Source organism: Notamacropus eugenii, chromosome 3 (genome assembly GCF_028372415.1).
Source record: "Notamacropus eugenii isolate mMacEug1 chromosome 3, mMacEug1.pri_v2, whole genome shotgun sequence".
In the NCBI taxonomy this organism is placed as follows: Eukaryota; Metazoa; Chordata; class Mammalia; order Diprotodontia; family Macropodidae; genus Notamacropus; species Notamacropus eugenii.
Genome location: NC_092874.1, coordinates 122414009 through 122439871, shown reverse-complemented (window position 1 = coordinate 122439871; position 25863 = coordinate 122414009). Strand labels below are relative to the sequence as shown.

General features: G+C 39.9%; 1 protein-coding gene across 1 annotated transcript in view; it reads left to right on the top strand.

Annotated features, from left to right (window-relative positions):
• Positions 1-25863, top strand: part of SND1 (staphylococcal nuclease and tudor domain containing 1) — a 498025-nt gene that overhangs the window by 46360 nt on the left and 425802 nt on the right. The window contains exons 6-10 of the mRNA XM_072652826.1: positions 1067-1158; positions 1782-1940; positions 3571-3677; positions 10347-10437; positions 20530-20643. Coding sequence (XP_072508927.1) covers positions 1067-1158; positions 1782-1940; positions 3571-3677; positions 10347-10437; positions 20530-20643 — 563 coding nt within the window. The remainder of the gene's footprint in view (positions 1-1066; positions 1159-1781; positions 1941-3570; positions 3678-10346; positions 10438-20529; positions 20644-25863) is intronic.

Genomic DNA, 25863 nt, shown 5'->3' with positions numbered 1-25863 from the left:
ATAAATTTGTTAACTTTGGGTAAGTCACTTTACCTCTGTGGCCTTAATTTTCTCATGTAAAATAAAAGCTTTGGGCTTGATGAACTTTAAATCCTCTATCTAAGGCAGCTTGGTGACATGATGGATAAAGTATATGACTTGGAATCAGTAAGATCCAAGACACTAGCTCTGAAACCCTGGGCAAATCACTTTTTTGGTTTCCTCTTCAAAATTGGGCATTATCCTAAGAGTCCCTATCTCACAGGGTTGTTGTAAACTTGAAATGTGATACTGCACGTAAAGCACTTTGCAAACCTTAACAAGGCCGTATAAATGTTAGCTATGAGGAAGACGAGGTTGATGATCTTCACCATCCTGGGTGTACAGAGTACTCACCACCTGTTGATAGTCTTCAGAGTACAAATATGTATAATTATATGCATGCTATAGAGGAAAAAGCACTAAGACAATAAATAGCTGTACAGGCTCAGTCCAATTCAATAATCATTTATTAAGTATCTGACGTACATTAGACCCTGACAATCTCTTCCTTCCAGGACTTCTGATCTGCTGGTGGGGTACATCTGCAGTGCACCTACGGATAAATAAATACAAAATAGATAAAAAGTCACCACAGCCCACTTAGAATTGGTGCACTAACAACTGAAGTTAGAGGAAAAGGCCTCTTGTCAAAGGGCCCCTGGAGCTGGGCTTTTTGAAGGGAGTTGGGAGTGAATTGTCTGTGTTTAGCTTGTTGTAGGCCTAATGGTAATTTGTGGGATTTAGACTTCTTATGCTGCAATTACTTCTCAGTTCTCTAAGGCAAGGCTTCTTAAACCTTTTCCACTTGAGGCCTCTTCATTGCCATGTGGAGTTGTGACCCACAGTTTAAGAAGAGCTGCCTAAGACAGTATTTTTCACTCATTCATATTTGGGTGGGTGAGGGGTTGGGTTATCTTTGATTGGCATTTGGGGTGTTTTTTAGTTCATTATGTCCCTCCTGGATTCTCCTAGGTGTGCCCTCCTTTCTCCATCATGACTTTTTTTAGTATGCCAGAAGACTTAATTTCTTCCTTTTGTCATACAGCTATCATCGAGCACGTGCGAGACGGCAGTGTGGTCAGGGCTCTGCTTTTGCCTGAATATTATCTGGTCACAGTCATGCTCTCAGGGATCAAGGTCAGGCTTTGCATGGGGGCTGTAGATGGGTAGGACCTTCCTGTTAGTTAGGCTGGTAGTCTATAGCATTTGATCCTAAGTTTCATTGTTATTTGACCTTGAAGATAGTTGTTGTTTCCAGCTCTGTTCCATTCTGAAAAGAGCACCCTTCTCCCTGCCCTGATTTAAAAACTGTAGTGGGATTAATTTGAGCTGGGACAAAGCAAAAAAATCTCTTAGGGTTGGTTGGTTAAAGATTTAGAGGGGGTGTTACTTCTGAGGATATTAATCTGGGGGAGAGGAATGGGATATTCTGGGGTCTGGGTGATTATGACTTGTATTGCTGCAAATTATCCTTTCCTATGAGATAATTAGGTATTAAAACCCTAGTGAATCCTTGTTTGGTAAAACATTGTCTTCAACCATAATTAAAACTGTTTTGGGATTGTATAGCAGCTTCATTACCATTTAGCAATAATGCCTCGAAGTAGGATGGAAAACCTAGTTTGAAACTTCTTTTTAGTTAATTTTGCTGAGATTATTTTCTTGTAGAAGGTCCGATCTGACTTATGAGTGAGTGACTTCATTACTAGGATGAGTGGTACAGAGCCAGTGGCTAACTTGATTTTTGCTTTTGCCTTTAGTGTCCAACTTTCAGAAGAGAATTAGATGGCCCTGAGACACCAGAACCATTTGCAGCAGAGGCTAAATTCTTCACTGAGTCTCGACTCTTGCAGAGAGATGTACAGATTATCCTGGAGAGTTCCCACAACCAGAACATGCTGGGCACTGTCCTTCATCCAGTGAGTTATGTTTTCTAAATGAGGATTGATGGTTACAGGAATCAGAGTTTGGAATGGAGGACTCTTTTTTTGCATCCTGAAGTTAAGTGTGGTTGAAAGAATCTCTTTAGATATTCTAGACTGGTCCCACCTGCATCTTTGACTCCCTTCCGTCCGTCCTTCCTTCCTTCCTTCCTTCCTTCCTTCCTTCCTTCCTTCCTTCCTTCCTTCCTTCCTTCCTTCCTTCCTTCCTTCCCTCCCTCCCTCCCTTCTTTCCTTCCTTCCTTCTCTCCCTCCCTCTCTTCCTTCCCTCCATCTCTTCCTTCCCTCCCTCCCTCTCTCCCTTCCCTCTCTCCCTCTGTCCCTTCCCTCTGTGTCTCCCTCTCCTCCCTCCCTTCCTTCCTTCTTTTTCTTCCTTTTTTTCTTGTTTTCAGCATTCACTTTTATAAGGTTTTAAGTTCTAAATTTCCCCCTCCTCAAGATAGCATGTAATCTGATATAGGCTATACATATACATATGTATATCATGTATATTAAGTACATATGTATACATATATACATATGTATATTAAACATATTTCCACATTAGTCATGTTGTGGAATAAGGTGCCTCTTTGATTTCTGAGGCACTTAAGGAAGTATCATTTAGCTGGGCGGGATAAGACACAGATTTGTGCTCATTTAGTCTTGCCTTAGAGATTTAGAATGTAACCTTCCTTGGGTTACTAGGAAAAAGATAAGCTGCCTCAGACTTGTTCTCAGAAGAGACATGTTCAATCTGGAAAAAATTAGGAAATTCTTGTATAAACTGAGAGTGTAATGCTGCTAGAGATTCTAGGATGGATATCTAAAACATCAGTGGAGCTACATAAGACTCTCCTGGTGTTTTGTGCCTGCTAATCCTGCTCTTGAATAGGCAATCGCTCCATTAAGATTTGTTGAAGGACACATCAGATTCTCAAAGATTTGTTACTGTGATGACACTATTCAAATGCCCATCTTGATTGCTGGATGCCAGTTGGATGAGAAGTAACCTTGCTGTTTGGGAAATTTATCATTTTTACATGGTGGTAGTCATTATTGGCTTTTGCCTAGTTCAGGATTAAACTACCATGCTGGTGGTTGTGCTGGTAGGGCTGAGTTTGAAGTATATCCTGGTCACCATATAAACTGTCCCTTCTTTGACCTAAAACAGGAAGATTTTGGATTCCAAGGAAGAATAGGGATCCAGACTTGCCTTCCCAGAGCAGCACTGTTGCGGATTGGACAGACTAGAATTTGTTAGAATGAAGATTCCAATATAAGAGCTGAGCCAATGTAACCTAAGTCATTCCATGCCTTCTCCCTTTTCTCATTTTCCCTTTGGAATGGGAAAAGAATGATGCCATCAGAGGAAGGAAAGATGAGCTGTACTAGCTACCAAAGACAGCAGCATGCTTTTCCAAGAAGAGCTACTGAAATGTACTCTGGAGTGGACTCTACTTGAAAGAAATGATTCTCAATATTATCCTGTTGTCAGGGTCCTGTAGCTCAAAGATGGAAAGTTTTTTTGACTGTGTTAATGGGAGGAAAAGGGCTAGAGGTTGGATTTCTTTGCTGTATGGTGAGAATCTGATGTCTTCCTCAATCTCCATCTGTGTGCCCTTTCCAGAATGGCAACATCACAGAACTTTTGCTTAAGGAAGGCTTTGCACGTTGTGTGGACTGGTCGATTGCAGTGTATACAAGAGGTGCGGAGAAGCTGAGAGCGGCTGAAAGGTAAGATCTGTCAGGCTCTTTCAGTGGAATAGGTGTGAGAAAAGTGACTTCCATTGAAAGAAATTCTTCAGTCATCTTCTGTCACCCATTCCAGGGTCTGCTTTGTGGTAATTAGGAAAATTTCCCTTACAGAAGATTCATGATTTTTGTATTGTGTCCCAGAGTATTATCCAGATGAGAAATTTTCATGTGCCCGAGCCATTCCAGGTTCTGTGGTGTATTAACTGAGAGTGGTTTTGGCTTCTTCTTCAGACTTAAAGCTTATCTATGAAAGGGATACTGAGGATGGAAACCACTCTTCAAGCCAGGAATGGAGGTGGGAGAAGGAGAAGTTCCCAGAATTTAGGCTCAATCTGGGTGGTTCTTAATTCCTCATGCCCCTTATTTATAAAACTATTTTGGAACTGGATGCATGGCTACTAGTCTCTCTCTGGGAGGGGAGGAACTTCTTCACTGCTACCAGCTAAAGTAGATCTGGTTTCCCAACTAAGTCTGCATCAGCATAGTTGGTCCCTGGGAGTGAGAGGCCACTAGGATGCCTAAGGAGGGATTAAGTAGCCAAGGTCAGAAACAGAACAGATCCAAGTGTTCAGGCTGAGCACAAGTATAATCAGGCTGCCTGTGTAACATAGTTAAGATAGGGAGAGACTGTTTGGTGATGAGTTTTTTTGGCTGTAGCAATCCATGAAATAGATTAAAATGCAAAATGCTCCTCAGTCCTGTGTGACCTCTTTTTACTAGATAGTATCAGAGGGGAAGGAAAAGGGGCAGAGGGTATTAAGAATTAGAAATTTAGGATCATTTATAAACTTCATTTTGACTACTAGCACTCCAAATGTGAGATTCTTGCCCAGTGACTAATAAGTAGACATTTTGCTGGTGGAGTTTTGGTAATAAAATGATTATATTTTGCATGTAAAAAATTTAAAATATAGTTTATTCAAGCCACATTTTGTGGGTCTTTTTGTGAATTTTCTGACACTTGTAGAGGTATCAAGAACTCAAAATATAAGAAACCTTGTGGTAGTGGAAAGAACATTGAAATTAGTCAAGAAAACTGTATTTGTATTTCATCACTAGTCCAAACTAATGTTGAAATTCTAGACAAGTCACTTAACCACCTTAAAGACAACAATAGCAGTGAACATGTATATAGTTTACAAAGTTCTTTTCATATATCATTTCATTTGATTCTCACAGCTATTCTTTGGACTGGGTTCTGCTAGGTTCATTTTAAAAATGAAAAAAACAACTAAGGCTATGAGAGGTTGAATAACTTTCTCAGAATCATGTAGCTAGCGTGTTTGAGTCAGGAATTGAATTCCAGCTGTACTGATTTGAAGTCCAGTGCTTTGTTCTCTACATCATGCCATTTCCAGCTCTGGGCGTCAGTTTCCTTTTTTTCAAAATCAAGTCTTCATAGACTGTTAAAATATTAGGGCTGGAAGGGGTCTTAGTTCACCCCCCTCATTGAAGAAAATGAGAAAATTTATATGCATTAAAGACAAATTTGACCTATTATTGTTAATATTAATGACAAACTGCCAGCATTATAGTAAAAAGAAGGATTATTTTTCTGGACTTTGGTACCTTGTGTACTCCACAGTATTAGTCATATATAGAGAGCACTTGTTTTTACAAAAAGAGGTGAGGGGAAAAATACTTACTTCACTAAATATGACTTTTTGCCATGTTAAATTTGCTTGGTTTTATTTTATGATTAGTCATCATCATCCTTATGGACCTTTGTGAATTGAATGATGGCTTGGATGAAGAAAAACTTCATCCATACTTTGACATTTTAGTTTATTTCTTGACTTGTGGCATTTCCAATTATATGCCAGTTTTCTTTTTTATTTGCTGTAGAAGTTGGAGGAATTTGGAAAGACAAGAAACAAAAGGGGCCATTTAGGGAGTAGCCATTTGGTGAGGAATTTTTTTTGGCAATACATGAAATAATTTAAAATGCAAAATGCTCCTCAGTCCTGTGTGACCTCTTTTCACCTCTGTAGTGATAGTGTCAGAGTGGCAGGAAAAGGGGCAGAAGGTGTTAAGAATTACAGTTTTAGGATCATTTATAAACTTCATTTTGACTATTAGTGCTCCAAATGTGAGTTAGGTTGAAGTAAGCTCATCATGTGCACACTCCCAGACACTTGATGATCTTTTTAGCAGGCCTGTGAAACATCGAGGGCTCACTGCTTGCAGCCCGCCAGAGGATTTCGGGTTGGTCTGAGAAAATGCAAATCTCTCAGTAAAACTGACTATGCAAAGTTCCCTTACGACAGGCATGCACAGCATAGTGTCTCTTGTGCCCACCAAAGCTAAAGGATTTCAGGCGGCCTGCAAAAAATATATAGAGAACATGAAATAGGCCTGCACAACATCCGGCCTGTGGGCTGCTTTGGCAGACCACAAGTGGCCTTGTAAGCCATATATTGTAGGCCTGATCTTTGCATTTGAAAATACCTTTCTAGTGTTAGCACTCCTCTGTTTTTCTGTAATTCTGGTGAGTATATTGGTTCTGCTTCTCATCCTGTAGGTGTCTGCTTTTGAATCACAGATCCAAGAGATTTACAGCAACATGAATTGGCTGACAGAATTCTTCTGATTTCTAAGTAGTCTCATTTTACTTTCTTCTTTACATGTAAACAGAAATCTACTTAGGTTCTGAAAAGGTAGCAAAGGACTGTCTATTTGCTGTAGTGACTGAGGAAACCGGCTTTAGAGTCTTCAGGGAGTTCTACAGTAGAAGTTTGAAGAGAGCCTTCTTAAGCACAGAGTTTCTTATATTTCTGGGCATTTTTATGGCTATTTCTTGAAGACCTTTGTTTTTTTAGTGAAGAAAGTTTTTTGCAAAGTTTTTGCATCCGTTTTATTATAGATTCTGTCACTATTGCATTTTTTACATTCTTTGTTCTTTGCAGACAGCAAATACCATATGATTAGTTTTTAGCTATTTCATTAAATTCACTTTAATGAACATTTATTAAGTGTAAGGTACTGTGATAGGTGCTAGGGATACCAGCCAAAAATAAAACCATCCCTTTTCTTGAGGAGCTTATATTCTACTAGAGGATGCAGCATGTGTACAGGGTAAGTTAGAGAGAAAGCAAACACTACGGAATTTGGAGTTAGAAAAAAGACTTAGTTTCAAATCCTGTCATTTCTCCGTACTACCTGGAAGACTTTAGATATCAGTTAATTAACTTCTTCATTGGTAAAATGAACGGTGTGGACTGCTTGGCCTCTGACATCCCTTCTAGGTCTAAATATATGATTCTGTGACCTACTTGGGTGAATCAGCATGGGGAAAAGCATGTATAAAGGCATGAAGAGGAGATTGAACAACTGGGAGGCTAGTTTGACTGGAATGTGGAGTGAGTAAAGAGGGGAGATGAGTAGAAAAGCAAATAAGTTTGGAGCCATATTGTGGCAGACCAAGGAGTTGGTATCTCAGAGATAATAGTTTTTTTCCCCTTGAGCAGAGTACATTTTATTTTATTTATTTTCAGTGTTCTATAATCACAACCATATAACTTAGATTTTTTTTCCCTTCCCTCCCCCCTCCCTCCCCAAGATGGCATACAGTTTTATATAGGTTGTATGTATTCATTCCTATTAAATACATTTTGACTATAGTCATACTGTGTAGGAGAATTAAAATGAATGGGAGAAATCTTATAACAAACCAAAACGTAATACACACACACACAAAAAATGATCTCCTACATTCTGCGATTGAATTCCATAGTTCTTTCTCTGCATGTGGAAGGCATTTTGCCTTAAAAGACTATTGGGAATTTTTTTAAGTCCTTGTATTGCAATGAAGTTCCAAGTCTACCAGAAAAAACTCTCACACACTGTGGTCATTGCTGTGCACAAAGTTTTCCTGGTTCTTCTCCTTTCGCTCAACATCAGATCATATAAGTCTTTTCAGGCCTCTCTGAAGTCTTCCTGTTCATCATTCCTTATAGTGCAATAGTATTCCATTACATTCATATACCATAATTTATTCAGTCATTCCCCAATTGATGGGCATCCCCTTGATTTCCAGTTTTTGGCCACCACAAAGAGTGCTGGTATAAATATTTTTGTACATGTGGGACCCTTTCCCATTTTTATGATCTCTTGGGAATACAGTCCTAGAAGCGATATTGCTGGGTCAAAGAGTATGCACTTTTTTTTTTCTTCTTTTTTTTCTTTTTTTTTCTTTTTTCTTTTTTTTAATTTTTATGTATTTATTATTATTTTTTAATGTTTAACAATCACTGCCATACAATTGAGGTTTTATCTCCCCCACACCTACCTCCCACTACTCCCCTCCCTCCCCACAACTGCATACAATTCTGTATAGGTTCTACATATACTTTCCTATTGAGTATATTTTCACTATAGTCATGCTATGTAGTCAGACTATAATAAATGAAAGAAATCATATAACAAATCAAAACATGATACACAAACACATACACATACACAAACATGATCTGCTACATTTTGTGAATGACTTCCATATTTCTTTCTCTGAGTGAGGAAGGCATTTTGCCTTGAGAACCACCTTTGGGATTTTTTTTTTTTATAAGAAGTTTTTGCGTTATTACAAAATTCCAAGTCTACCAGAAAAAACTCTCGCACACTGTGGTCGTTGCTGTGCACAAAGTTCTCCTGGTTCTGCTCCTTTCACTCAGCATCAGGTCATATAAGTCCTTCCAGGCCTCTCTGAAGTCTTCTTGTTCATCATTTCTTATGGCACAATAGTACTCCATTACATTCATATACCATAATTTATTCAGCCATTCCCCAATTGATGGACATCCCCTTGACTTCCAGTTTTTGGCAACTACATAGAGTGCTGCTATAAATATTTTTGTACATGTGGGACCCTTTCCCATTTTTATGATCTCTTGGGGATACAGTCCTAGTAGCAATATTGCTGGGTCAAAGGGTATGCACATTTTTGTAGCCCTTTGGGCATAGTTCCAAATTGCTCTCCAGAAGGGTTGGTTCAGCTCACAGCTCCACCAACAGTGAATTAGTGTTCCAACTCTCCCACGTTGTCTCCAACATTTATCATCTTCCTGTTCTGTCATGTTAACCAGTCTGATAGGTGTGATGTGGTACCTCAGAGTTGTTTTGATTTGCATCTCTGTAATCAATAGTGATTTAGAGCATTTTTTCATATGGCTATAGATATCTTTAATTTCTCCCTCTCAGAGGTAATAGTTACCAAAGAGCGTATGAGTGACATGGTCAGACCTTTTCCTTAGGAAGGTATTGTGGCCCTTTTGAAGAGGGTGGGTTAGAGAAAGGGAGAAACAAGAAGCAGGGAGACCCAATAAGGAGATTGCACTTGCTTAGGATATTAACTTTGCTCTGCCATAGCTGTTTTGGTGGATGATGTCAATAGAAGGAAATGTGCCTATTTATCCCTTATTACTACACTTTTTTTCCCCACCCACCATCCTTGGGTAGTCAGCCAAGCTCCTACTTCACTGCTCCTCATCTTTAGGACTTCACATATTTTAAAGCTTATAGACTCTGCATTATTTTCTCTTCTCACACACTTTACTGCTTCTGTTAAAAAATGGTTATTGTGTTGTCACAAAATTTCATTTCTTCTTTATATATATTTCATAGAATGATAGAGTGTTGCTGTTAGAAGGGATGTTAGAATCATCTCACTGAACCTGGTATCTCACACAAGAATCCTTTCTCAATATCTCTGATAGGTGGTCCCCCAGCTAAATTGGTGTGTTCATCAGGAAGTACTACAAGATCACAAGCTCCATTAATTCTTCTCTATATAGGTTCTATTATTGTTCTGACTTTGAAAGAGGCTTGCTCAAAAAAAAAACCTGCTAGACAGATGACATGATGGTATTAGATATTTTAAAACCTCCTTTTGGTATGCATTTTTGGTTATTGACAGTTGTGTTCTGGAAGATTTTATTGGTGTCATAATAGTTTGGTCATTTTCTTCTGTAATCTTCTGGTGTCATGTTGTCTATAAATCAGGTCAGTAAGTGTTTTTTGTATACAATTACATGTAGTATTTGGTTGCTTGTGTAAATTTACTGGGTACCTGACCCTATGTCATACTGCTGCTTTTTCTCACATTGACCATCTTGTTCATATCGTTGAACCACAGAGATACTGGAAGGTCATGAGTGAAGATGTGAGTCACGAAAAATCTTTCACAGTTCAAAAGGGAGTTGGGAAGAGGCTCTGGAGATAGCCAACAGCTGACTATTGGAATGGGACCCTGGTGCTAAAGTAAAGAGCCTTCTTCCAAGCTTAGGAAGTTGTGTTCCTTTACAGCTTGGTCCCCATCTATGCTGGAACTGAGAAGCAGACACCTCTGTATCTGTCAGCAACCTAAGTCCTGACTCCTTGGCTGTGAAGATTCTACTCTTTTGGGGGCATTGACTCCCTTGGTCACCTTTCCTCCAGTAGCCTGCCCAACATCTTATGATTCAGTATTGCTGTGAATGAGGGCTTGAATGGATGCTGTGGCTCCGGTTGAGCATATCCACTAAGTGTTTTGTCTGGATAGTCTCTTCTCCATGTCTTGTTTTGTTTTTGTGTTTCAGTGCTTACCATAGTGCCTGGCACAGAGTAAATACCTACCAAATGCTTGTTGACTGATTGATTAATTCCTGTTGCCAGGTTTGCCAAGGAGCGAAAACTGAGAATATGGAGAGACTACGTGGCCCCCACAGCTAATTTGGACCAAAAGGACAAGCAGTTTGTTGCAAAGGTGAGTCGTTTATGATGCCAGGCCAGTGAGTTCACAGATTTGTCCAATAATGAGAGCTCAAGCCTTTGCTTCTGAATAGGTATTTGGATATATGTAAACGTAGCACACATAGACCCTGAAAACTTTTCAGCCTTCCTACTAAGGCCCTGGATGAATTGTTTTTCTTTAAAATTGTATTTCTCCTCACCAATTAGTGCTTATTCCCTATGTGAGAGATCAGTGGAGTGGAATATACTATGAGCAGCTTATGGGCTTGTAGCAACGGCTCTTTCAGAGAATTGTATTCTCTGTGAGTTCCTCTGCTCACTTACTTATGCATGACCCCAGGCTGCTTTCCTGCTGTCCTGAGGGTCCTATTAATTAAATGGTTTTGATTTTACTCTTCATCATTTTTCTCTGGCAGCATGTACTGGGCTAGAAGCATGAAAGGGATTTGTTAGAGCTCTAAATTGCAGAGAAACACTCACTTATTCCTTTTTGTGAAAGCCTGACCTTCTGAAAAGAATTCCTTGTGGTCACTCTGATGGGTTGCATCCACATTTATTTTGAGTTGCAGCATTTGGTACTTTGAGGTTTGGTGGATCTTCCAAGCTAGTTGACTACTGGCTTTCATGCCAAGAATCTGACTGTGTTTATTTTTGTTCCTTAATTGAAACAAGAAGCTTTGTTTTGAGTGGACCAAAGAGGGCTCTGACTCTACGGTCTTCATCAGTATGGCTGGCCATCCTAATGTAGCATTGGCCCCTTTTTGGCTAATTTTGAGGTTGTAATAGGGCCACTAGGTGGCACTGTCAGTCTGTGAAATATTGATGGTCTTCATCTAGCTAGAATTTTATGTAGCAGCATCACTGAAGAATCTATGGGAATCTATCTTCATTATCATCATAGCCAAAGCAGCGGTCTTCCAAGTAGCCCCCCTACCTTATTCTTTAGCTTGTTTCCTTGTAGTTGTTTATTTATTATTATTATTTTTTAATTTATTTATTTAACTTTTAACATTCATTTTCACAAAATTTTGGGTTACAAATTTTCTCCCCTTTTATCCCCTCCCCCCCCAAACACCAAGCATTCTAATTGCCCCTATGACCAATCTGCTCTCTCTTCTATCATCCCTCTCTGCCCTTGTCCCCGTCTTCTCTCTTGTCCTGTAGGGCCAGATAGCTTTCTATACCCCTTTACCTGTATTTCTTATTTCCTAGTGGCAAGAACATTACTCGACAGTTGATCCTAACACTTTGAGTTCCAACTTCTTTACCTCCCTCCCTCTCCACCCCTTCCCTTTGGAAGGCAAGCAATTCAATATAGGCCAAATCTGTGTAGTTTTGCAAATGACTTCCATAATAGTTGTGTTGTATAAGACTAACTATATTTCCCTCCATCCTATCCTGTCCCCCATTACTTCTATTCTCTTTTGATCCTATCCCTCCCCATGAGTGTCGACCTCAAATTGCACTCTCCTCTCCATGCCCTCCCTTCCATCATCCCCCCCACCCTGCTTATCCCCTTCTCCCCCACTTTCCTGTATTGTAAGATAGGTTTTCCTACCAAAATGAGTGTGCATTTTATTCATTCCTTTAGTGGAATGTGATGAGAGTAGACTTCATGTTTTTCTCTCACCTCCCCTCTTTATCCCTCCACTAATGAGTCTTTTGCTTGCCTCTTTTATGAGAGATAATTTGCCCCATTCCATTTCTCCCTTTCTCCTCCCAATATATTTCTCTCTCACTGCTTGATTTCATTTTTTTTTAAGATATGATCCCATCCTCTTCAATTCACTCTGTGCACTCTGTCTCTATGTATGTGTGCGTGTGTGCATGTGTGTGTGTGTGTGTAATCCCACCCAGTACCCAGATACTGAAATGTTTCAAGAGTTACAAATATTGTCTTTCCATGTAGGAATGTAAACAGTTCAACTTTAGTAAGTCCCTTATGACTTCTCTTTGCTGTTCACCTTTTCATGCTTCTCTTCATTCTTGTGTTTGAAAGTCAAATTTTCTTTTCAGCTCTGGTCTTTTCATCAAGAATGCTTGAAAGTCCTCTATTTCGTTGAAAGACCAATTTTTCCCCTGAAGTATTATACTCAGTTTTGCTGGGTAGGTGATTCTTGGTTTTAGTCTTAGTTCCTTTGACTTCTGCAATATCCTATTCCATGCCCTTCGATCCCTTAATGTAGAAGCTGCTAGATCTTGTGTTATCCTGATTGTATTTCCACAATACTTGAATTGTTTCTTTCTAGCTGCTTGCAATATTTTCTCCTTGACCTGGGAACTCTGGAATTTGGCCACAATGTTCCTAGGAGTTTCTCTTTTTGGATCTCTTTCATGCGGTGTTCTGTGGATTCCTTGAATATTTATTTTGCCCTCTGGTTCTAGAATCTCAGGGCAGTTTTCCTTGATAATTTCATGAAAGATGATGTCTAGGCTCTTCTTTTGATCATGGCTTTCAGGTAGTCCCATAATTTTTAAATTGTCTCTCCTGGATCTATTTTCCAGGTCAGTTTTTCCAATGAGATATTTCACATTATCTTCCAATTTTCCATTCTTCTGGTTTTGTTCTGTGATTTCTTGCTTTCTCATAAAGTCCTTAGCCTCCATCTGTGCCATTCTAATTTTGAAAGAACTATTTTCTTCAGTGAGCTTTTGAATCTCCTTTTCCATTTGGCTAATTCTGCTTTTGAAAGCATTCTTCTCCTCATTGGCTTTTTGAACCTCTTTCTCCAATTGAGTTAGGCTAGTTTTCAAGGTGTTATTTTCTTCAACATTTTTTTGGGTCTCCTTTAGCAGGGAGCTGATCTGCTGTTCATGCTTTGACTTCATGTCTCTCATTTCTCTTCCCAGCTTTTCCTCCACCTCTCTAACTTGATTTTCAAAATTCCTTTTGAGCTCTTCCATGGCCTGAGCCCATTGGGTGGGCTGGGACACAAAAGCCTTGACTTCTGTGTCTTTGCCTGATGGTAAGCATTGTTCTTCCTCATCAGAAAGGAAGAGAGGAAATGCCTGTTCACCAAGAAAGTAACCTTCTATAGTCTTATTTCTTTTCCCTTTTGTGGGCATTTTCCCAGCCAGTGACTTGACCTCTGAATATTCTCCTCACACCCACCTCGCCTCCTGATCCTCCCAGCCAGCGTTTGGGGTCTGAGATTCAAATACTGCTTCCAGCCTCAGGGCTTTGGGTGGGGGCAGGGCTGCTATTCAGTGTGAGATTAAGTTCAGGTGGTCAGGTCGGGGCAGGGCTGCCTCTCAGGCTCAGTTCCCTCAGGGAGTTTATGCAGAGACCTTCAACAATGGATCCAGGCTCCTGCCTGCTTGGGTCTGCCGCTGCCCCTCAGCTTCTGCCTCCAGAGGGGGCCCGAGCCATGGGGGCACCCCACTCCCCCTTCGACCCTCCAAAGAGACTCTCTCACCGACCCCCATCACCTGTGGGTGTAGGGACTTGTGCGGCTGCTGGAGATCCCGTCCCTGAAGCCTGCTCGGATCTGTTCCTCTCGGGGCCGCGGCCACGGCAGGTCTCCTTGTAGTTGTTTAGATAATTATACCCATGCTTCACAACATTTTACTAGGACTGTATTGCATTCTTTTGCATCTTGCAAATCTTTCTGCAGGCTGGAGTGAACAGCTTCCTCCTTTATGAATTGAATGACAAGTGAGAAGGGAAAGTCTGGAAATATTCCCCAACTTTCTTATTCATCCATAGGGCATCACCATTCTCAGTCTTGAATCCTCACCTGCGCACATGCTGCATAATCAATTTTGTTGCCAATTCTTATCTTTTCTACCTTTACAATATCTCTTGTATTTGTTTCCTTTTCTAGGTATGCTAGTGTAGGCCCTTATTCCCTCACGCATGGACTCTTGTAATAGCCATGTGGTTCATGGCTCTACCTCATGACTCTCTCCAGTCCAGTCTGTTCTCCACTTGACTGTCAAAGTGATTTTTTTTAAAAGCTCAAGTCTGGCCATATCAGCCCCTTGTTCCACAGTTCCCTGCTACCTCCAGGATCAAATATAAAATCCTCTCTTTGGCTTAAAGTCCTTCACAACCTGGCTCCTTTGTGTGTGTCTTTCCAGTCTTCTTATATTTTACTCCCCTCCACGTACTTTATAATCCAGTTGGTTGATGTTTTTACTTTTCATTGCATCCTCAGCACTTAGTACAGTATATCTTCACTAATATGGTGCCTGGCACATAGTAAGTACTTAATAAATGCTTATTACTGGCTGACTAGAAAATTCATTTGGTATTTTCTGGTATCATTTCTTGATACTCACTGATCATGCCATTTGCTCTGTTAATTTCTCATTATAACATCTATATAGGGTACATGAAGCTGGTTTCCAGAAAGGGTACCTAAACTCTTCACCCTGCATTAAAGATTTAATCTTACACTATTTGAGAATTATGAATAAGACATGGGAAGCTGAGTTGACTGGTTGAACTCGTCTCCATTTGGGAAAGATCTGGTTAATTTCAAAGCTCTTTACTAGTTAGGAAACTTAATGAGAAGGTGAAGTTCAGATTAGTGGTATTTTGGTTCAGTAGGATTTTCATTTACATTCGATGCTTTATTGTTGTGCTATAGAAGTCTAGAATTTCTCCTGGCCAGATGCAGCATTTCTAATCCCTATAATCCCCTTGGTGGCCTTTTGTGGACCTTCACTGATGGAGGAGTTCTTTGGTGAGGTCTGAGCAGGGGGAAATGCAGCAGGAAAGAATTAGGTTAGTTTGAAGACTATATATCCTGACCCATGTTAGTGAGATTAAGATCGTTACATCTTCCTTGGAAGTGAGCAGTTTGGGGGTGACAGTTTATAGGATCAAGAGAAAGATGGTGGGGTCTTCAGCTTTTTTAAGGTTTAAAAATACTTATGCATTTTCTTGTGTCCAACCCTAACCCCTTATGTTTTGTGGTGTTTGGGATTTGGTTGCAAATATCTGCTATTACCATCTTGTCATTATGTCATAATATTATCTTGACATTATGGTATCTTTTGGCACTGGGGAAGCACTTGACAGTCACTGAGTTCACAATGGGTTGCGTTCAGAGGATTTTCAGCACTGGTAATAGCAACTCCTTAGCAGTGCTGCTGTTAACCAGTCATTTTAATTGCATGATATCAAGTTCTGCAAATGCTGGGGGGGAAGACCTTCTAAAGGTGCCCTGTAACTGTTGGTAGTTCTTTCTTCAGTGTTGATAACTTACAGGCCCTACAGTCTTTTGGGGAGCTGGTCAGAGGGTTTTCCCCAAAACTTTCTTCTGAGAAGGCAAAACCTAGGTAAGAACGTGTGTCTGTGGTACATGGGCATTGTTGGAACCTACCTTGAGCCAGGGCTAATCTACATAGTTTGCTTAGGTGGCATTATTTCATACAGAGTGAAATGAGTGGGGGAGCTTGCCTTGTCACTCTAGGTTAGCAAGGGAGCGTGTTCCCTTCATACTGATTACCTGGCACTTGTCTGCCCGCCCTTCCTTGACAGCTTCCCAGTCTGCTTTCCTTGTGTCATTGCTGATTGTTACTGTTTTGGGCCATAGGGCCTTGAGTGTATGTTTTGGCTTCCCTGACATTATTTTTGGATCCTATGTATGTTGAGGTTTTTGTGGGCCTGACTAACATTCTTTGTGAAGTGGGAACATGGTCTTAAAAATGGAGTTCCCTCAAATGCTGTTCCTTAGCTCCTTGAAGAACTTAGTGTAGTTACAAAGTAATTAGAGGGTGTGGTCCCTACTTATTTAAATGAGATTAAAATTTTAAGGCTACTTAAAGGTGATGGCTGTGCCTGGGAAGTGGTCCAAAGAAAGGTACTGTGACTGGGCCTTTATGATCACGTTGCAGAACTCCTGCTTTAATATATTTACTAGTCTCTTTTTCCCAGCTCTTTTTATTTCCTGAGAATGGTCTCCAACTGAATATCTGGATTAGCCTTTGCTGTTTTCTACTGGGATTGTGAAACATCAAAGATCTCTGCTTCTCCCAGTCTCATCCAGGCCTGTAGAATACAGCCTTTTCTAGGATAGTGCTACTTGACAACATGAGAGTGATATTCTAAGCACTAACTACTTTGATTTTGGTGGTATGACTTTCACACGATGACCAGGATATCAGGTGACTGTTCAGGTTTGAACACTGCCTGTGTCGTCACTACTGAGGGAAGTGGTCCAGAGTGGAGAGAGATTGGAATAGGGATTCGTTGTTTCTTATTTCTAGAGCTACTAGAGTTTTGCCATTTAATTTTGCCTGGGTGGTGCCAAAGGTTGCCTTTGGAAATTGCTGAGTATCACTAAGGGCCTTCCTTAATCATAGGCCTGGTAGGTCAAAGGTTTAGCTGTACCACATTTACAAGAACTGGGAAAGTGAATTTTGCTGTGCTTCTGGACGTGGGCACAATGAATAGCAGAGTGGACACTCTTTGCCCCTCCATTTCTGGGGCAGTGATCCAACATGAAGCCTCAGGAACAGCAGTAACGAGACAAATGAATGCAGCTAGCAGCTGTGTTCACAGCAGCATCTGAGAGGGAATTACGTCCCATCATACATTTAGTAGCACCATCAGAGTGATACTATATTCTGGCTTGGAGAGTCCCCTGTAGTGTCTGTAGGGTACCACTGTTGCCCTGTGTATCCAGGCTAGTCCACTCTGGTGTTTCTGAGGACCCTTGGGAACTGGCTGGGGCTGTTTTTAGAATGTTTGTGGCTATGAAAATCTCTTATGAAACCTTTATTTCTTTTGCTGAGCCTCCAGGTATTGGAGAAATTAGCCTTGAAAAAGACATTGAGCACCCCCTAAGTGGAGCATTGCAGTGGTGTTCAGCAAATTAAGAATGCAGTGAACAGCTATCTGTTAGTGTTCAGCCATCAATGCCAGAGATTGCTAATGCTTTGTTTCAGATTTGAGCCTAGCAGTGATTTATGGTGTCCCTTGCTAAATACAGTGTCATCACCGAACTATTCCGATTTTTTACAGCTAAAAATGAGGATTGGTTTTGGCAGGGTGGACCAGGAGTTGGATTTATTTTGCATGTCTCATAGCTCCACTAGTGTCTTGCTTTGGTAGCTTGGTATAGGTTGCCTGCTTTTGTGCCTCAGGATATCTTTTGGCATGGTTGGGGAAAGCAGCAAGGAGTGCTAATTGATCTTATAGCTTGTGGAGAGTGTGAATGGTGTGGGCAAACTAAGATATTCTGATGAAAGGCACCATAAGTAGCTGTATTACTGCTATAAATATGATCTGTAATGATGGGAATGGTGCAGGCTTTGGTAGTTAAGTGATCCACTCTGCATTACACTGACTACACAGTACATGACTTAACCAGTATTTTTATTGCTTACTCCATGTCTCTACTTAGAAGCTGCTTGTTCTGACAGTAATGACACAATTTACAGGGAGAAAAAAAAAGCCCCCACACATACACACCAAAGCTTCATCACCGGAAACCCAGGCCTCATTTGGCTGGAAGCATCACAGTGTGTATCTTCTGAAGAGGAGGTTTCTAATCAGAGAGATGTTGAAAAGAGAGTCTGTTGCTGTGGCCTAACATTTACAGCTCCAAGAATCTGTTTGCTGCTAAGCTAGTCTAGTTAGTGATGACTGTTGGCAGCATAGGAACACCTCCCCTTGGATCTTGACCTCCTGTAATCTTAAGCTGAAGATTTGATCAGTATATATCACTTTACCTTCTGTACTTCCCTCATCTTTGAATAACTGGGAAAGTTAAAAAAAAAAATCTAGGTATTTTTAAGTGCTGATTGTAGGAGTATGCCTAAATGGCTCGTAATTGATAGTTTAAGACTGTGGGCTGTGTTAGTTTGTACCTTTGTCTCCCCTTGTACTTTTCATGAGGAGGAAGGGTCACTATTGCTTATAGGTTTTGAATATTCTGCCTAGAAGCTTGGCATCCCCGAGAGTTTGCCTCTCATGTGTTCTGATTTTGCTTTTAATGGTTGTTTTTTTCTGCAGTATTTGAAGATTTTCTGTGTGACCTTCACAAATAATCCACAACTGTTCTCTTATCATACTGCCAATTTAGACTCCTCCTAGGGCCATTTTAAGAGGTGAGGAGAGGCCATGGTTATGCTCATTTTCCAACTATCTGTTAAGTGCCTTTTATGTATAAAACCAGTCCTTACCTGCTGGGAGAGAGGCAAAGATAATTAATATGTAGTCCTTGTCACTATAAAGTTTACTATCAGAATTTAAAGGGAGAGAGGCTAAGGAGAGAGATAAGTAGCAATGTGACCCTGGGCAAGTCATTTGATTTTCCTCTTCTCCAGTTTCCTCATTTATAAAGTGAGGGGACTGCACTTGCTGTGCTCTCAGGTCCCCTCCAACTCTAGATCTATATACACAAAGGTGCAGCAAGTGCATCCTATATGTGATGTGAAGTTACAAGACTGTGAAGGAATGAGTTTTTCTGATTGAGGTGGGTAGGGATGGTGGTGAGTTATGGATTCAGGGAAGGCTTCATAGAGGGCTTAACTGATAGGGCCTGCAGTGGAGGACCAAGAGGGCCACATGTGGCCTGGAGGCTGTAGGTTCCCCACTCCTGGTTAGCATTGGAGTGAGCCAGACCTTGAGAGTAGAGTTAGGGGGAGCAGCATGAGCAAAAGGTTAAAAATGAGAAGGCCTTGGTTGCATATAAGAGACCCCAGGTGATTTCCTTTGGGTCATGTATAACTGATACTATGTGTTCTGTAAAGCTCTCCTGACTTTTTGTTGATTATTGTTACAGGATTGTCGCCTCTCTTCCATTGTTGGACCATTAGGGAGACAGTGCACTGATCCTTAGCTTTCTTTCCAACCTTTTCTGTTTGCTAGGTCGATCCTAGGACCCTCTGGTTTCATTGGGATTGGGATTGTATCTTGCACTTTGAGAACATTTCAAATCTCTAACTGGCAGAAGTACAAAGAACAAATATTAAAGTTGTTTTCTTGAACTCTGATTCTTAGAATGGCCACCAATTCATATATTTACCTCCTTTATAACTTAATGGTATACATTTTTTTTTTTTTTGGCCTAAGTGAGGTGTATGATTCTGGCTGGAGAGTTTCTTATGTTTAGCTTCCATGATTTTTAGAACTTTTGAAAAGCAGTTGCTAAAGCAGAATTTTTCATATTACAGTGACTGATTTGGGGCAGATCATTTGATAGTTTTTAATCTGCCATTCACTTGGGTTGTAGAGTTGGGAAAGTAGTCGTATTCTATTTCTTTAGTCTATTTACCTACTCATCTGATTTTTGAGACCCTCCATTATGTTCCTGGCCTTCTATGTGTTCTGCCCCAGCTTGCTTCCACTACTTACTGGCAATAATCCTGATATATCACTATCATTGTCAACCCTGGGTAGCTTTCCATGGACTTATATCTTATTCTCAGTCTGCTTTCTTTTCCCTTTTGACTTTCTTGTTTTATGGAGTCCACCACCTTCTATTTCCACCTGATTAAAATCTCTCATTTGGTTTTCTGTTATCTTTAGCATTTTCTCATACTGTAAGACCTTTACTTTCTTAGTATGAAGTTGGATGATCCTCTAAAAAAGATGAAGAGTTGGCCCATTTGAAGGGTATGTAAATGAAAAAAAAAGCTTTCAGACCTTCTAGGGGGATAATGAATGTATCCTTCAGGCTGATGATTTAGTTTGATGTCCTTTGTGGCCAAATGGACAGGTATCCAGTTTATCATGTCCCATAGACAAAAGAATTGGAAACTTTTGCAGTTCTATAGAGTTGAATGTATGGCTGAGACTGGTTTTTACTGCTGCCTGGTGGCTCTGAGTGGGCTTGAGAAATGTGGCAGAGTTTAATTTTCCAGTTGTTAGGCCATAGATATATCTGGTGCTGTAGTAAAAAAAAAAAAAAGATTTTTCTTCAGAAATGATACAGTTTTGTTGTTGGGGAAGATGTTAATTGCTGATAAAATCTTGGTGGACTGATACATTTGGGATGGTCCTGTGAAAGATCTAAGTATCTAAGTGGTAGGCTTTTGCCATTTACTCTGAGGTGACTGACTTGTGAGTAGCCTGGGTCTTTTCCTTAGCACTTCTGATACACTGGAACTATTGAAACAACACCTATTTCTTATGTCTTCTTTCCTACAGGTGATGCAGGTGCTGAATGCTGATGCCATTGTTGTGAAACTGAACTCTGGTGACTATAAAACCATCCACCTGTCCAGTATTCGACCCCCGAGACTGGAGGGAGAGAGCTCACAGGTGAGAATGAGAAGGATGTCAGTCATGTTTAAAAAACTATGGAGAAAAAGCAGAAGGGTAATGCACTGGGAGGGTGTATATTTGGGAATGAAGACAGAAAATCATTTTAGAATTCTGGATATCATACCAGGAAATACCTGCAGTAGTGTTTCTGTAACTTTGACTAGCCTCCAATGCATACAACCCTACAACTTTACCTCACTTGGATGGGTAATGTTGGAGTCTTTATTTTCTTTTCATCTTTGTGTTTGTGGCCGTCTTCAGTAGTTGGACTGTGAAAGATGTTGAGAACATGTGATAATAAGTGTTCTTAACTATTTTATTCAGAATCTTGATGAAGGAATGGTTCCAGCATAATTAGTATCAGGAGATGATTGGTTTCTTGGTACCATTTCTCATTGATCAGCTTAATTTCAGTTTCAGGTTCTGCTTCCTTGTTTTACCTGAAATGATTCCTCTCTCCTTTTTCATGGGTATATTCTCTTGCCAGCCTAAGTGGTAACTGTACAGATTATGCCTATACCATTGAAATGAGGGAACACTCCCTCTTCCAGAGCAGGTTAGCACCTTCTTTTCAACTTAAGAGTCCTAGAGAATTGCCTAGAGTGGTGAGAGGTGGTCACCTGTCCAGGGTTACATAGCCAGTGTGTGGTAGAAGTAGAGCTTGAATGTTGGTCCTCTGGGCTTCAGGATCAGCTCTAGACACTCATCACTATAGTCATAGTGGAATAACATTTCTGCACCAGAATTAAGTTTGAGATCACAGCCGCTAAGCTTCTCAGGCTCTTGTTAGATGTGCTACTTCTGCAGATCTGCCCTTTGGACTGAGAGTCAGGGAGCTCATGAGTGCTTCTTAGATAGCTCAATTGTATAGCACCCATCTCTGTATTACGAGAAGTGCTTGCTGTATGTGGGAGGTTGGACACAGCACAGCTTCATGGGTTGTAAGTTATTTATGACTTTTATTTTTGCTATTTGATAACTAATGTATTAAACATTTTTGGATGAAGCCAAAAATAGGTCCTTAATATTATAATGAGTGTCAATTGGTAAGTGTTTGGACAGGTTTAAGAAATTCAGTTCTGCCCTTTGCAGGTGTTGGGATTTTAAAAAAAAGATAATGTTTGTAGAATGCGTCTTTGCAAGCCTTCTCTCTTACCTCTTTTTGTTCTGAAGGGAACAGATTTGTTCTTCTAGAGCTCTGCAGGTAGCCATATCTGTGTTTTTTACATGTTGAAATTCATGTCCTCTTTTAATTTTATGTGAGATTATACAGATAGCACATAAGGGTAAAATAAAAATGCCATGATTGTCTTTTAAAACAGATCATGCATTAAAAATATGAGCAAAATGAGGTCATTTGAATGTCTGACCAGTCAGTTCATTCTTTCTTTTTTCTTTCTTCACTAAAAGAGGCAATTTGATGCAGCAAACAATGCTGCAGTAAGTATGAGAATTTAAATACCCGAAAGTCTGGAAATGCCAAACTAAGGTTCTCTTAGTAACTATGGCTCTGCCTCATTGCACAGAGTAAATGTACATCTCCAGTTTTATCAGTGTTGAGAGTGATGCACAATTCTACAGCTCTGCCTTGCAGTGTTCCCACAGCAACCATGACTTTGAAATGCCCATAGTTTAACTATTGTGCTTGCATCATCAGCCTAAATATCATTTTAAAGTAGGTTTTAGAGTTGAGTTTTAAGCAGTTTTCCAAAGTTGTAGGTGTGGGATGGCCAGAAGACTCTTACAGTATGGGGTGCAATGGCAGCAAATTTTATGGAGTAAGAATTTACTCAGTAATGTATCCTCCAAGTGTAAAAGTATCCTCCAGGGGTAAAAAGATTTGTAGCTCCTGACTGAAGGATTGGTATGGATGTGGAATTTAGAATTTGGTCTAGACATTTTAGTAATCTAAAAACTAAAGCTCTAGTATTCTTTTTGGTTTGGGGAGACAGATGGACTTCTTTTTTTTCTTCCCTTATACTTACCTTCATAATACTGCTAACTCTCAGGAAAACACTTGGGTAAAAGGATTGATGAATGCTTTTTTATTCATTCATTTAGACAGCATGGTGAAGAAAAAAGCTAGTTGGGTTTTATTTATTCTGTACTTTCCCCTCATTTCTTTAAGTTCTGTTAGGATTCCATTAACTGTATAGTCCATTGTGGTATTTATTTGGTTGGAGAGTATGTGTGTAGGAGGCAGAGATTTTTTTATTTCTTTGCCTTGAATTATACAGATACCAAGTAGGACATTAGCAACAATAAAAAAAAAAGTTGCCTAAGGGTATTCTTTCCTCCTTCTCTTATTCTGAAAAAGATGTTTTTGTGGTAGGTCTGTGTGTCCATACATGCGTGTGTGTGTGTGTGTGTGTGTGTGTGTGTGTGATAGCACATTGAAGGAAAGATTTTGCATAAAATAGCATAATTGAAGTAACCATTTGAATTTCAGGAAATCTCAAGGAAAGCTCCTTCATAGACACCTTGGATTTGGGGTAACACCTGTCTAGATGACTAGAAGCATACCAGGTTGGGGTTGTAGGATTTATGTCACATTAAGATTTTGGTCAGATGAATCTATTACAGATATTTTTATTGATTTGTACTGATCATAAATAAGAAATATAAACTTCTTCATAGGGATCTTTCATCATTTTGCAATACAGTACTTAGGAAATGCCTGTATTATAGTGACAGTTATTCAATGGAAGCAGTGTTTCATTCTTTGGCAATATTAACTTTTTGGATCTTATATATAACATATGAAGAGGGTCCCCTTGGTGACCTGAGTTTCAGTACTTTAACAAATACATCAGAGGTGCATTTATTTGGTTTTATTATCCTGATGTTTGGCACATGGAAACTTGTGTTAAATCTTGGAAAAAAGATTTCTTGGGTTTTTTTCTGCTCTTGCCATAAAGGATGTTTCATATTGTATAATTTTGGGGTTTGCTAGTGAGCATTTGACTTAGAGCTAGAACTGTGAAAACCCTATGCTTTATTGTTGCATTGGGCTTTGAGTGACATTTGAGTGTTAATGACATGACATGTAGCTCCTATGCATCTGATAAAGGAAGCTAGTTGATTCCCTAGTAAAATCTCCTTTTGCAGTGTTATTGTAGTTGGGAAGGATAGACAAAATTGAAATTTGCCTTGAAATAGTTTTCATTTTACAGTAAAATCCTCTCCTAATTTTGATGTGTAGGAAGTCTACTTTCTTTTGTAACATCATAATTTTATATTGGATCTCTCAGGTGTGCAGTCTTTCCTTACCCCATCTTGAGACCCTGAGAGAATGCAGATTAGAAACCTAGAATCCACCAACTTGGACAACTTGCCCCCTCCCTACTTTATTATTTTCCTTGATCAGTATTTTTAAAAAAATGTTAAAACATTAAAGCTGGAAGGGAGCTTAGGAGCCATGTGATCCTACCTTTCTCCCTGTTAATTTTTTTATATCTTCTATTTTTACATTACTTTTATTTTCAGATGCTGTTCTCCCCCCTTTTCTCTGTGGCCCATCTCTTAGAATGAAAAAAGAGGGAAAAAAAAGTTCATCAAAAGTAACCAACACATCAGCTGAGTCTGACAGTTTATTCAGTGATCTGTGCCCATAACTTTAGTCTCTTACTTCTACAAGAAAGGGATAGAAATGCATTTTTCTCATGTCTTCTCAGGAACCAAAGTTGGTTATTATAATTACACAGCATTCACTTTCATGGTTCCTTATCCCTGTATTTTGCAGGTCCAGAAAAGGGAAGTGAGTAGCCCAGGCTCATTGACACATAGGTTAATGAATGGTTGAGCCTGCTCCATGACTCTTTTCTTATGTCATCAGTATTTTTTTGAAATACAGTGTTCTTTTGGTTATACCAAGCTATTATATGATGTTGAGTTCTCTGAGACTATGCTGTAAGTTACATTCTCCTTCTATCTTTGGTCACTTACTTTTTCTACAAATTCATCTCTATATACTGCATGATTGATTGCCAGAAAGCACACTGGCTTTGGTACAAAAGTAGGAAGATGGTATTTTTTAAGACCAAAATACTACAAGATCACTTCTCCCCAAACCCTATCACTTTGCGCTTTTCTTTGTGCTCCACTTGTTTTGGGACACTCGTTCCCCAGGTGTTACCCTACTGGGATTTCTCTGTAAGTATTTACTTTGTATACAACAGCTGCAGTTACATGCATTTTATGAACATTTTTTGGGGATTCCTGAAGGCTTTTGTCAGAAGCAGGGCAGTTTGGGTGCTAATAGCTATATCCATTGTATAGCTCTCTCTTCCACATAGCTCCAGGGTACTTCTCATTCAGAAACAATTAAAAGCAGTTTTGAACCTATTCCCTTCAGTTTAGATTTTTAAAGGCGAACTTGACTGATCCTCTTGAACTATAAAACTGTAGCCTTACTGAGATGCTTCTGTCCCAGTCATACACAAATGGTTTAAAGCTAGAGGGCCAAAGTCTCTTAAGATATGTCAGGGGCAAACCAATAAACCCATTGACTATGATCTTTGGCGTGTGACTTGGAGCAGAAGGCAAATAGCAAATTATAGAGAGACTCTTGCTTGGCACTAGGGACTTGGAGAAAAGCAAAGCCTCTTTGAAATGAATATGGCATTTTACAGGTTTCCAGGGGAGCGATTTTGAGACTGGAGCATTGTGATCAAAGGACTTGGAATATGTTAGAGCCTTGCAGAGGCCTTCTGTACCAGCATCAGGTGTGTTTGATGTAGGTATTTTAGAGAAGAGTGCTTGAAGTCATGAGTGTTGGAGTGACTTAAAAAATTGTTATGCCAAAGTGGTGGGTGGGGCTTTGCTCATCCAGTGATGACTTGAGTTTGTGGCTCACCTCTTTTGGGAATAGTAGCTAAGGTTTAATCATTTAGAGAAGCAGGCCAATATGTGTTCCTGGGACGAAGGAAGCCCAAAGCCACAGGAGAAATGTCTGGTACCTGGGGAGATGGCATGATTCTTCTGAGTGCATATTCTGCTGCTGTTTCTAACCAAATCTGACATTTATTCAGACTGTAATCTCTGTGTCTGTTTTTTGGGGAGAAGTAGCACTTGTTGGCTCTCTTCATGTCTACTACCACTGCCCTACTTCAGATTCTTGTACCTGCTTCTTGGACTATTGATACCTCAAACTGACTTCCCTGTCCTCTGGTCTGCCACTATCAGATTGTCTTAAGCTATTTCTATTTGATTTAATTT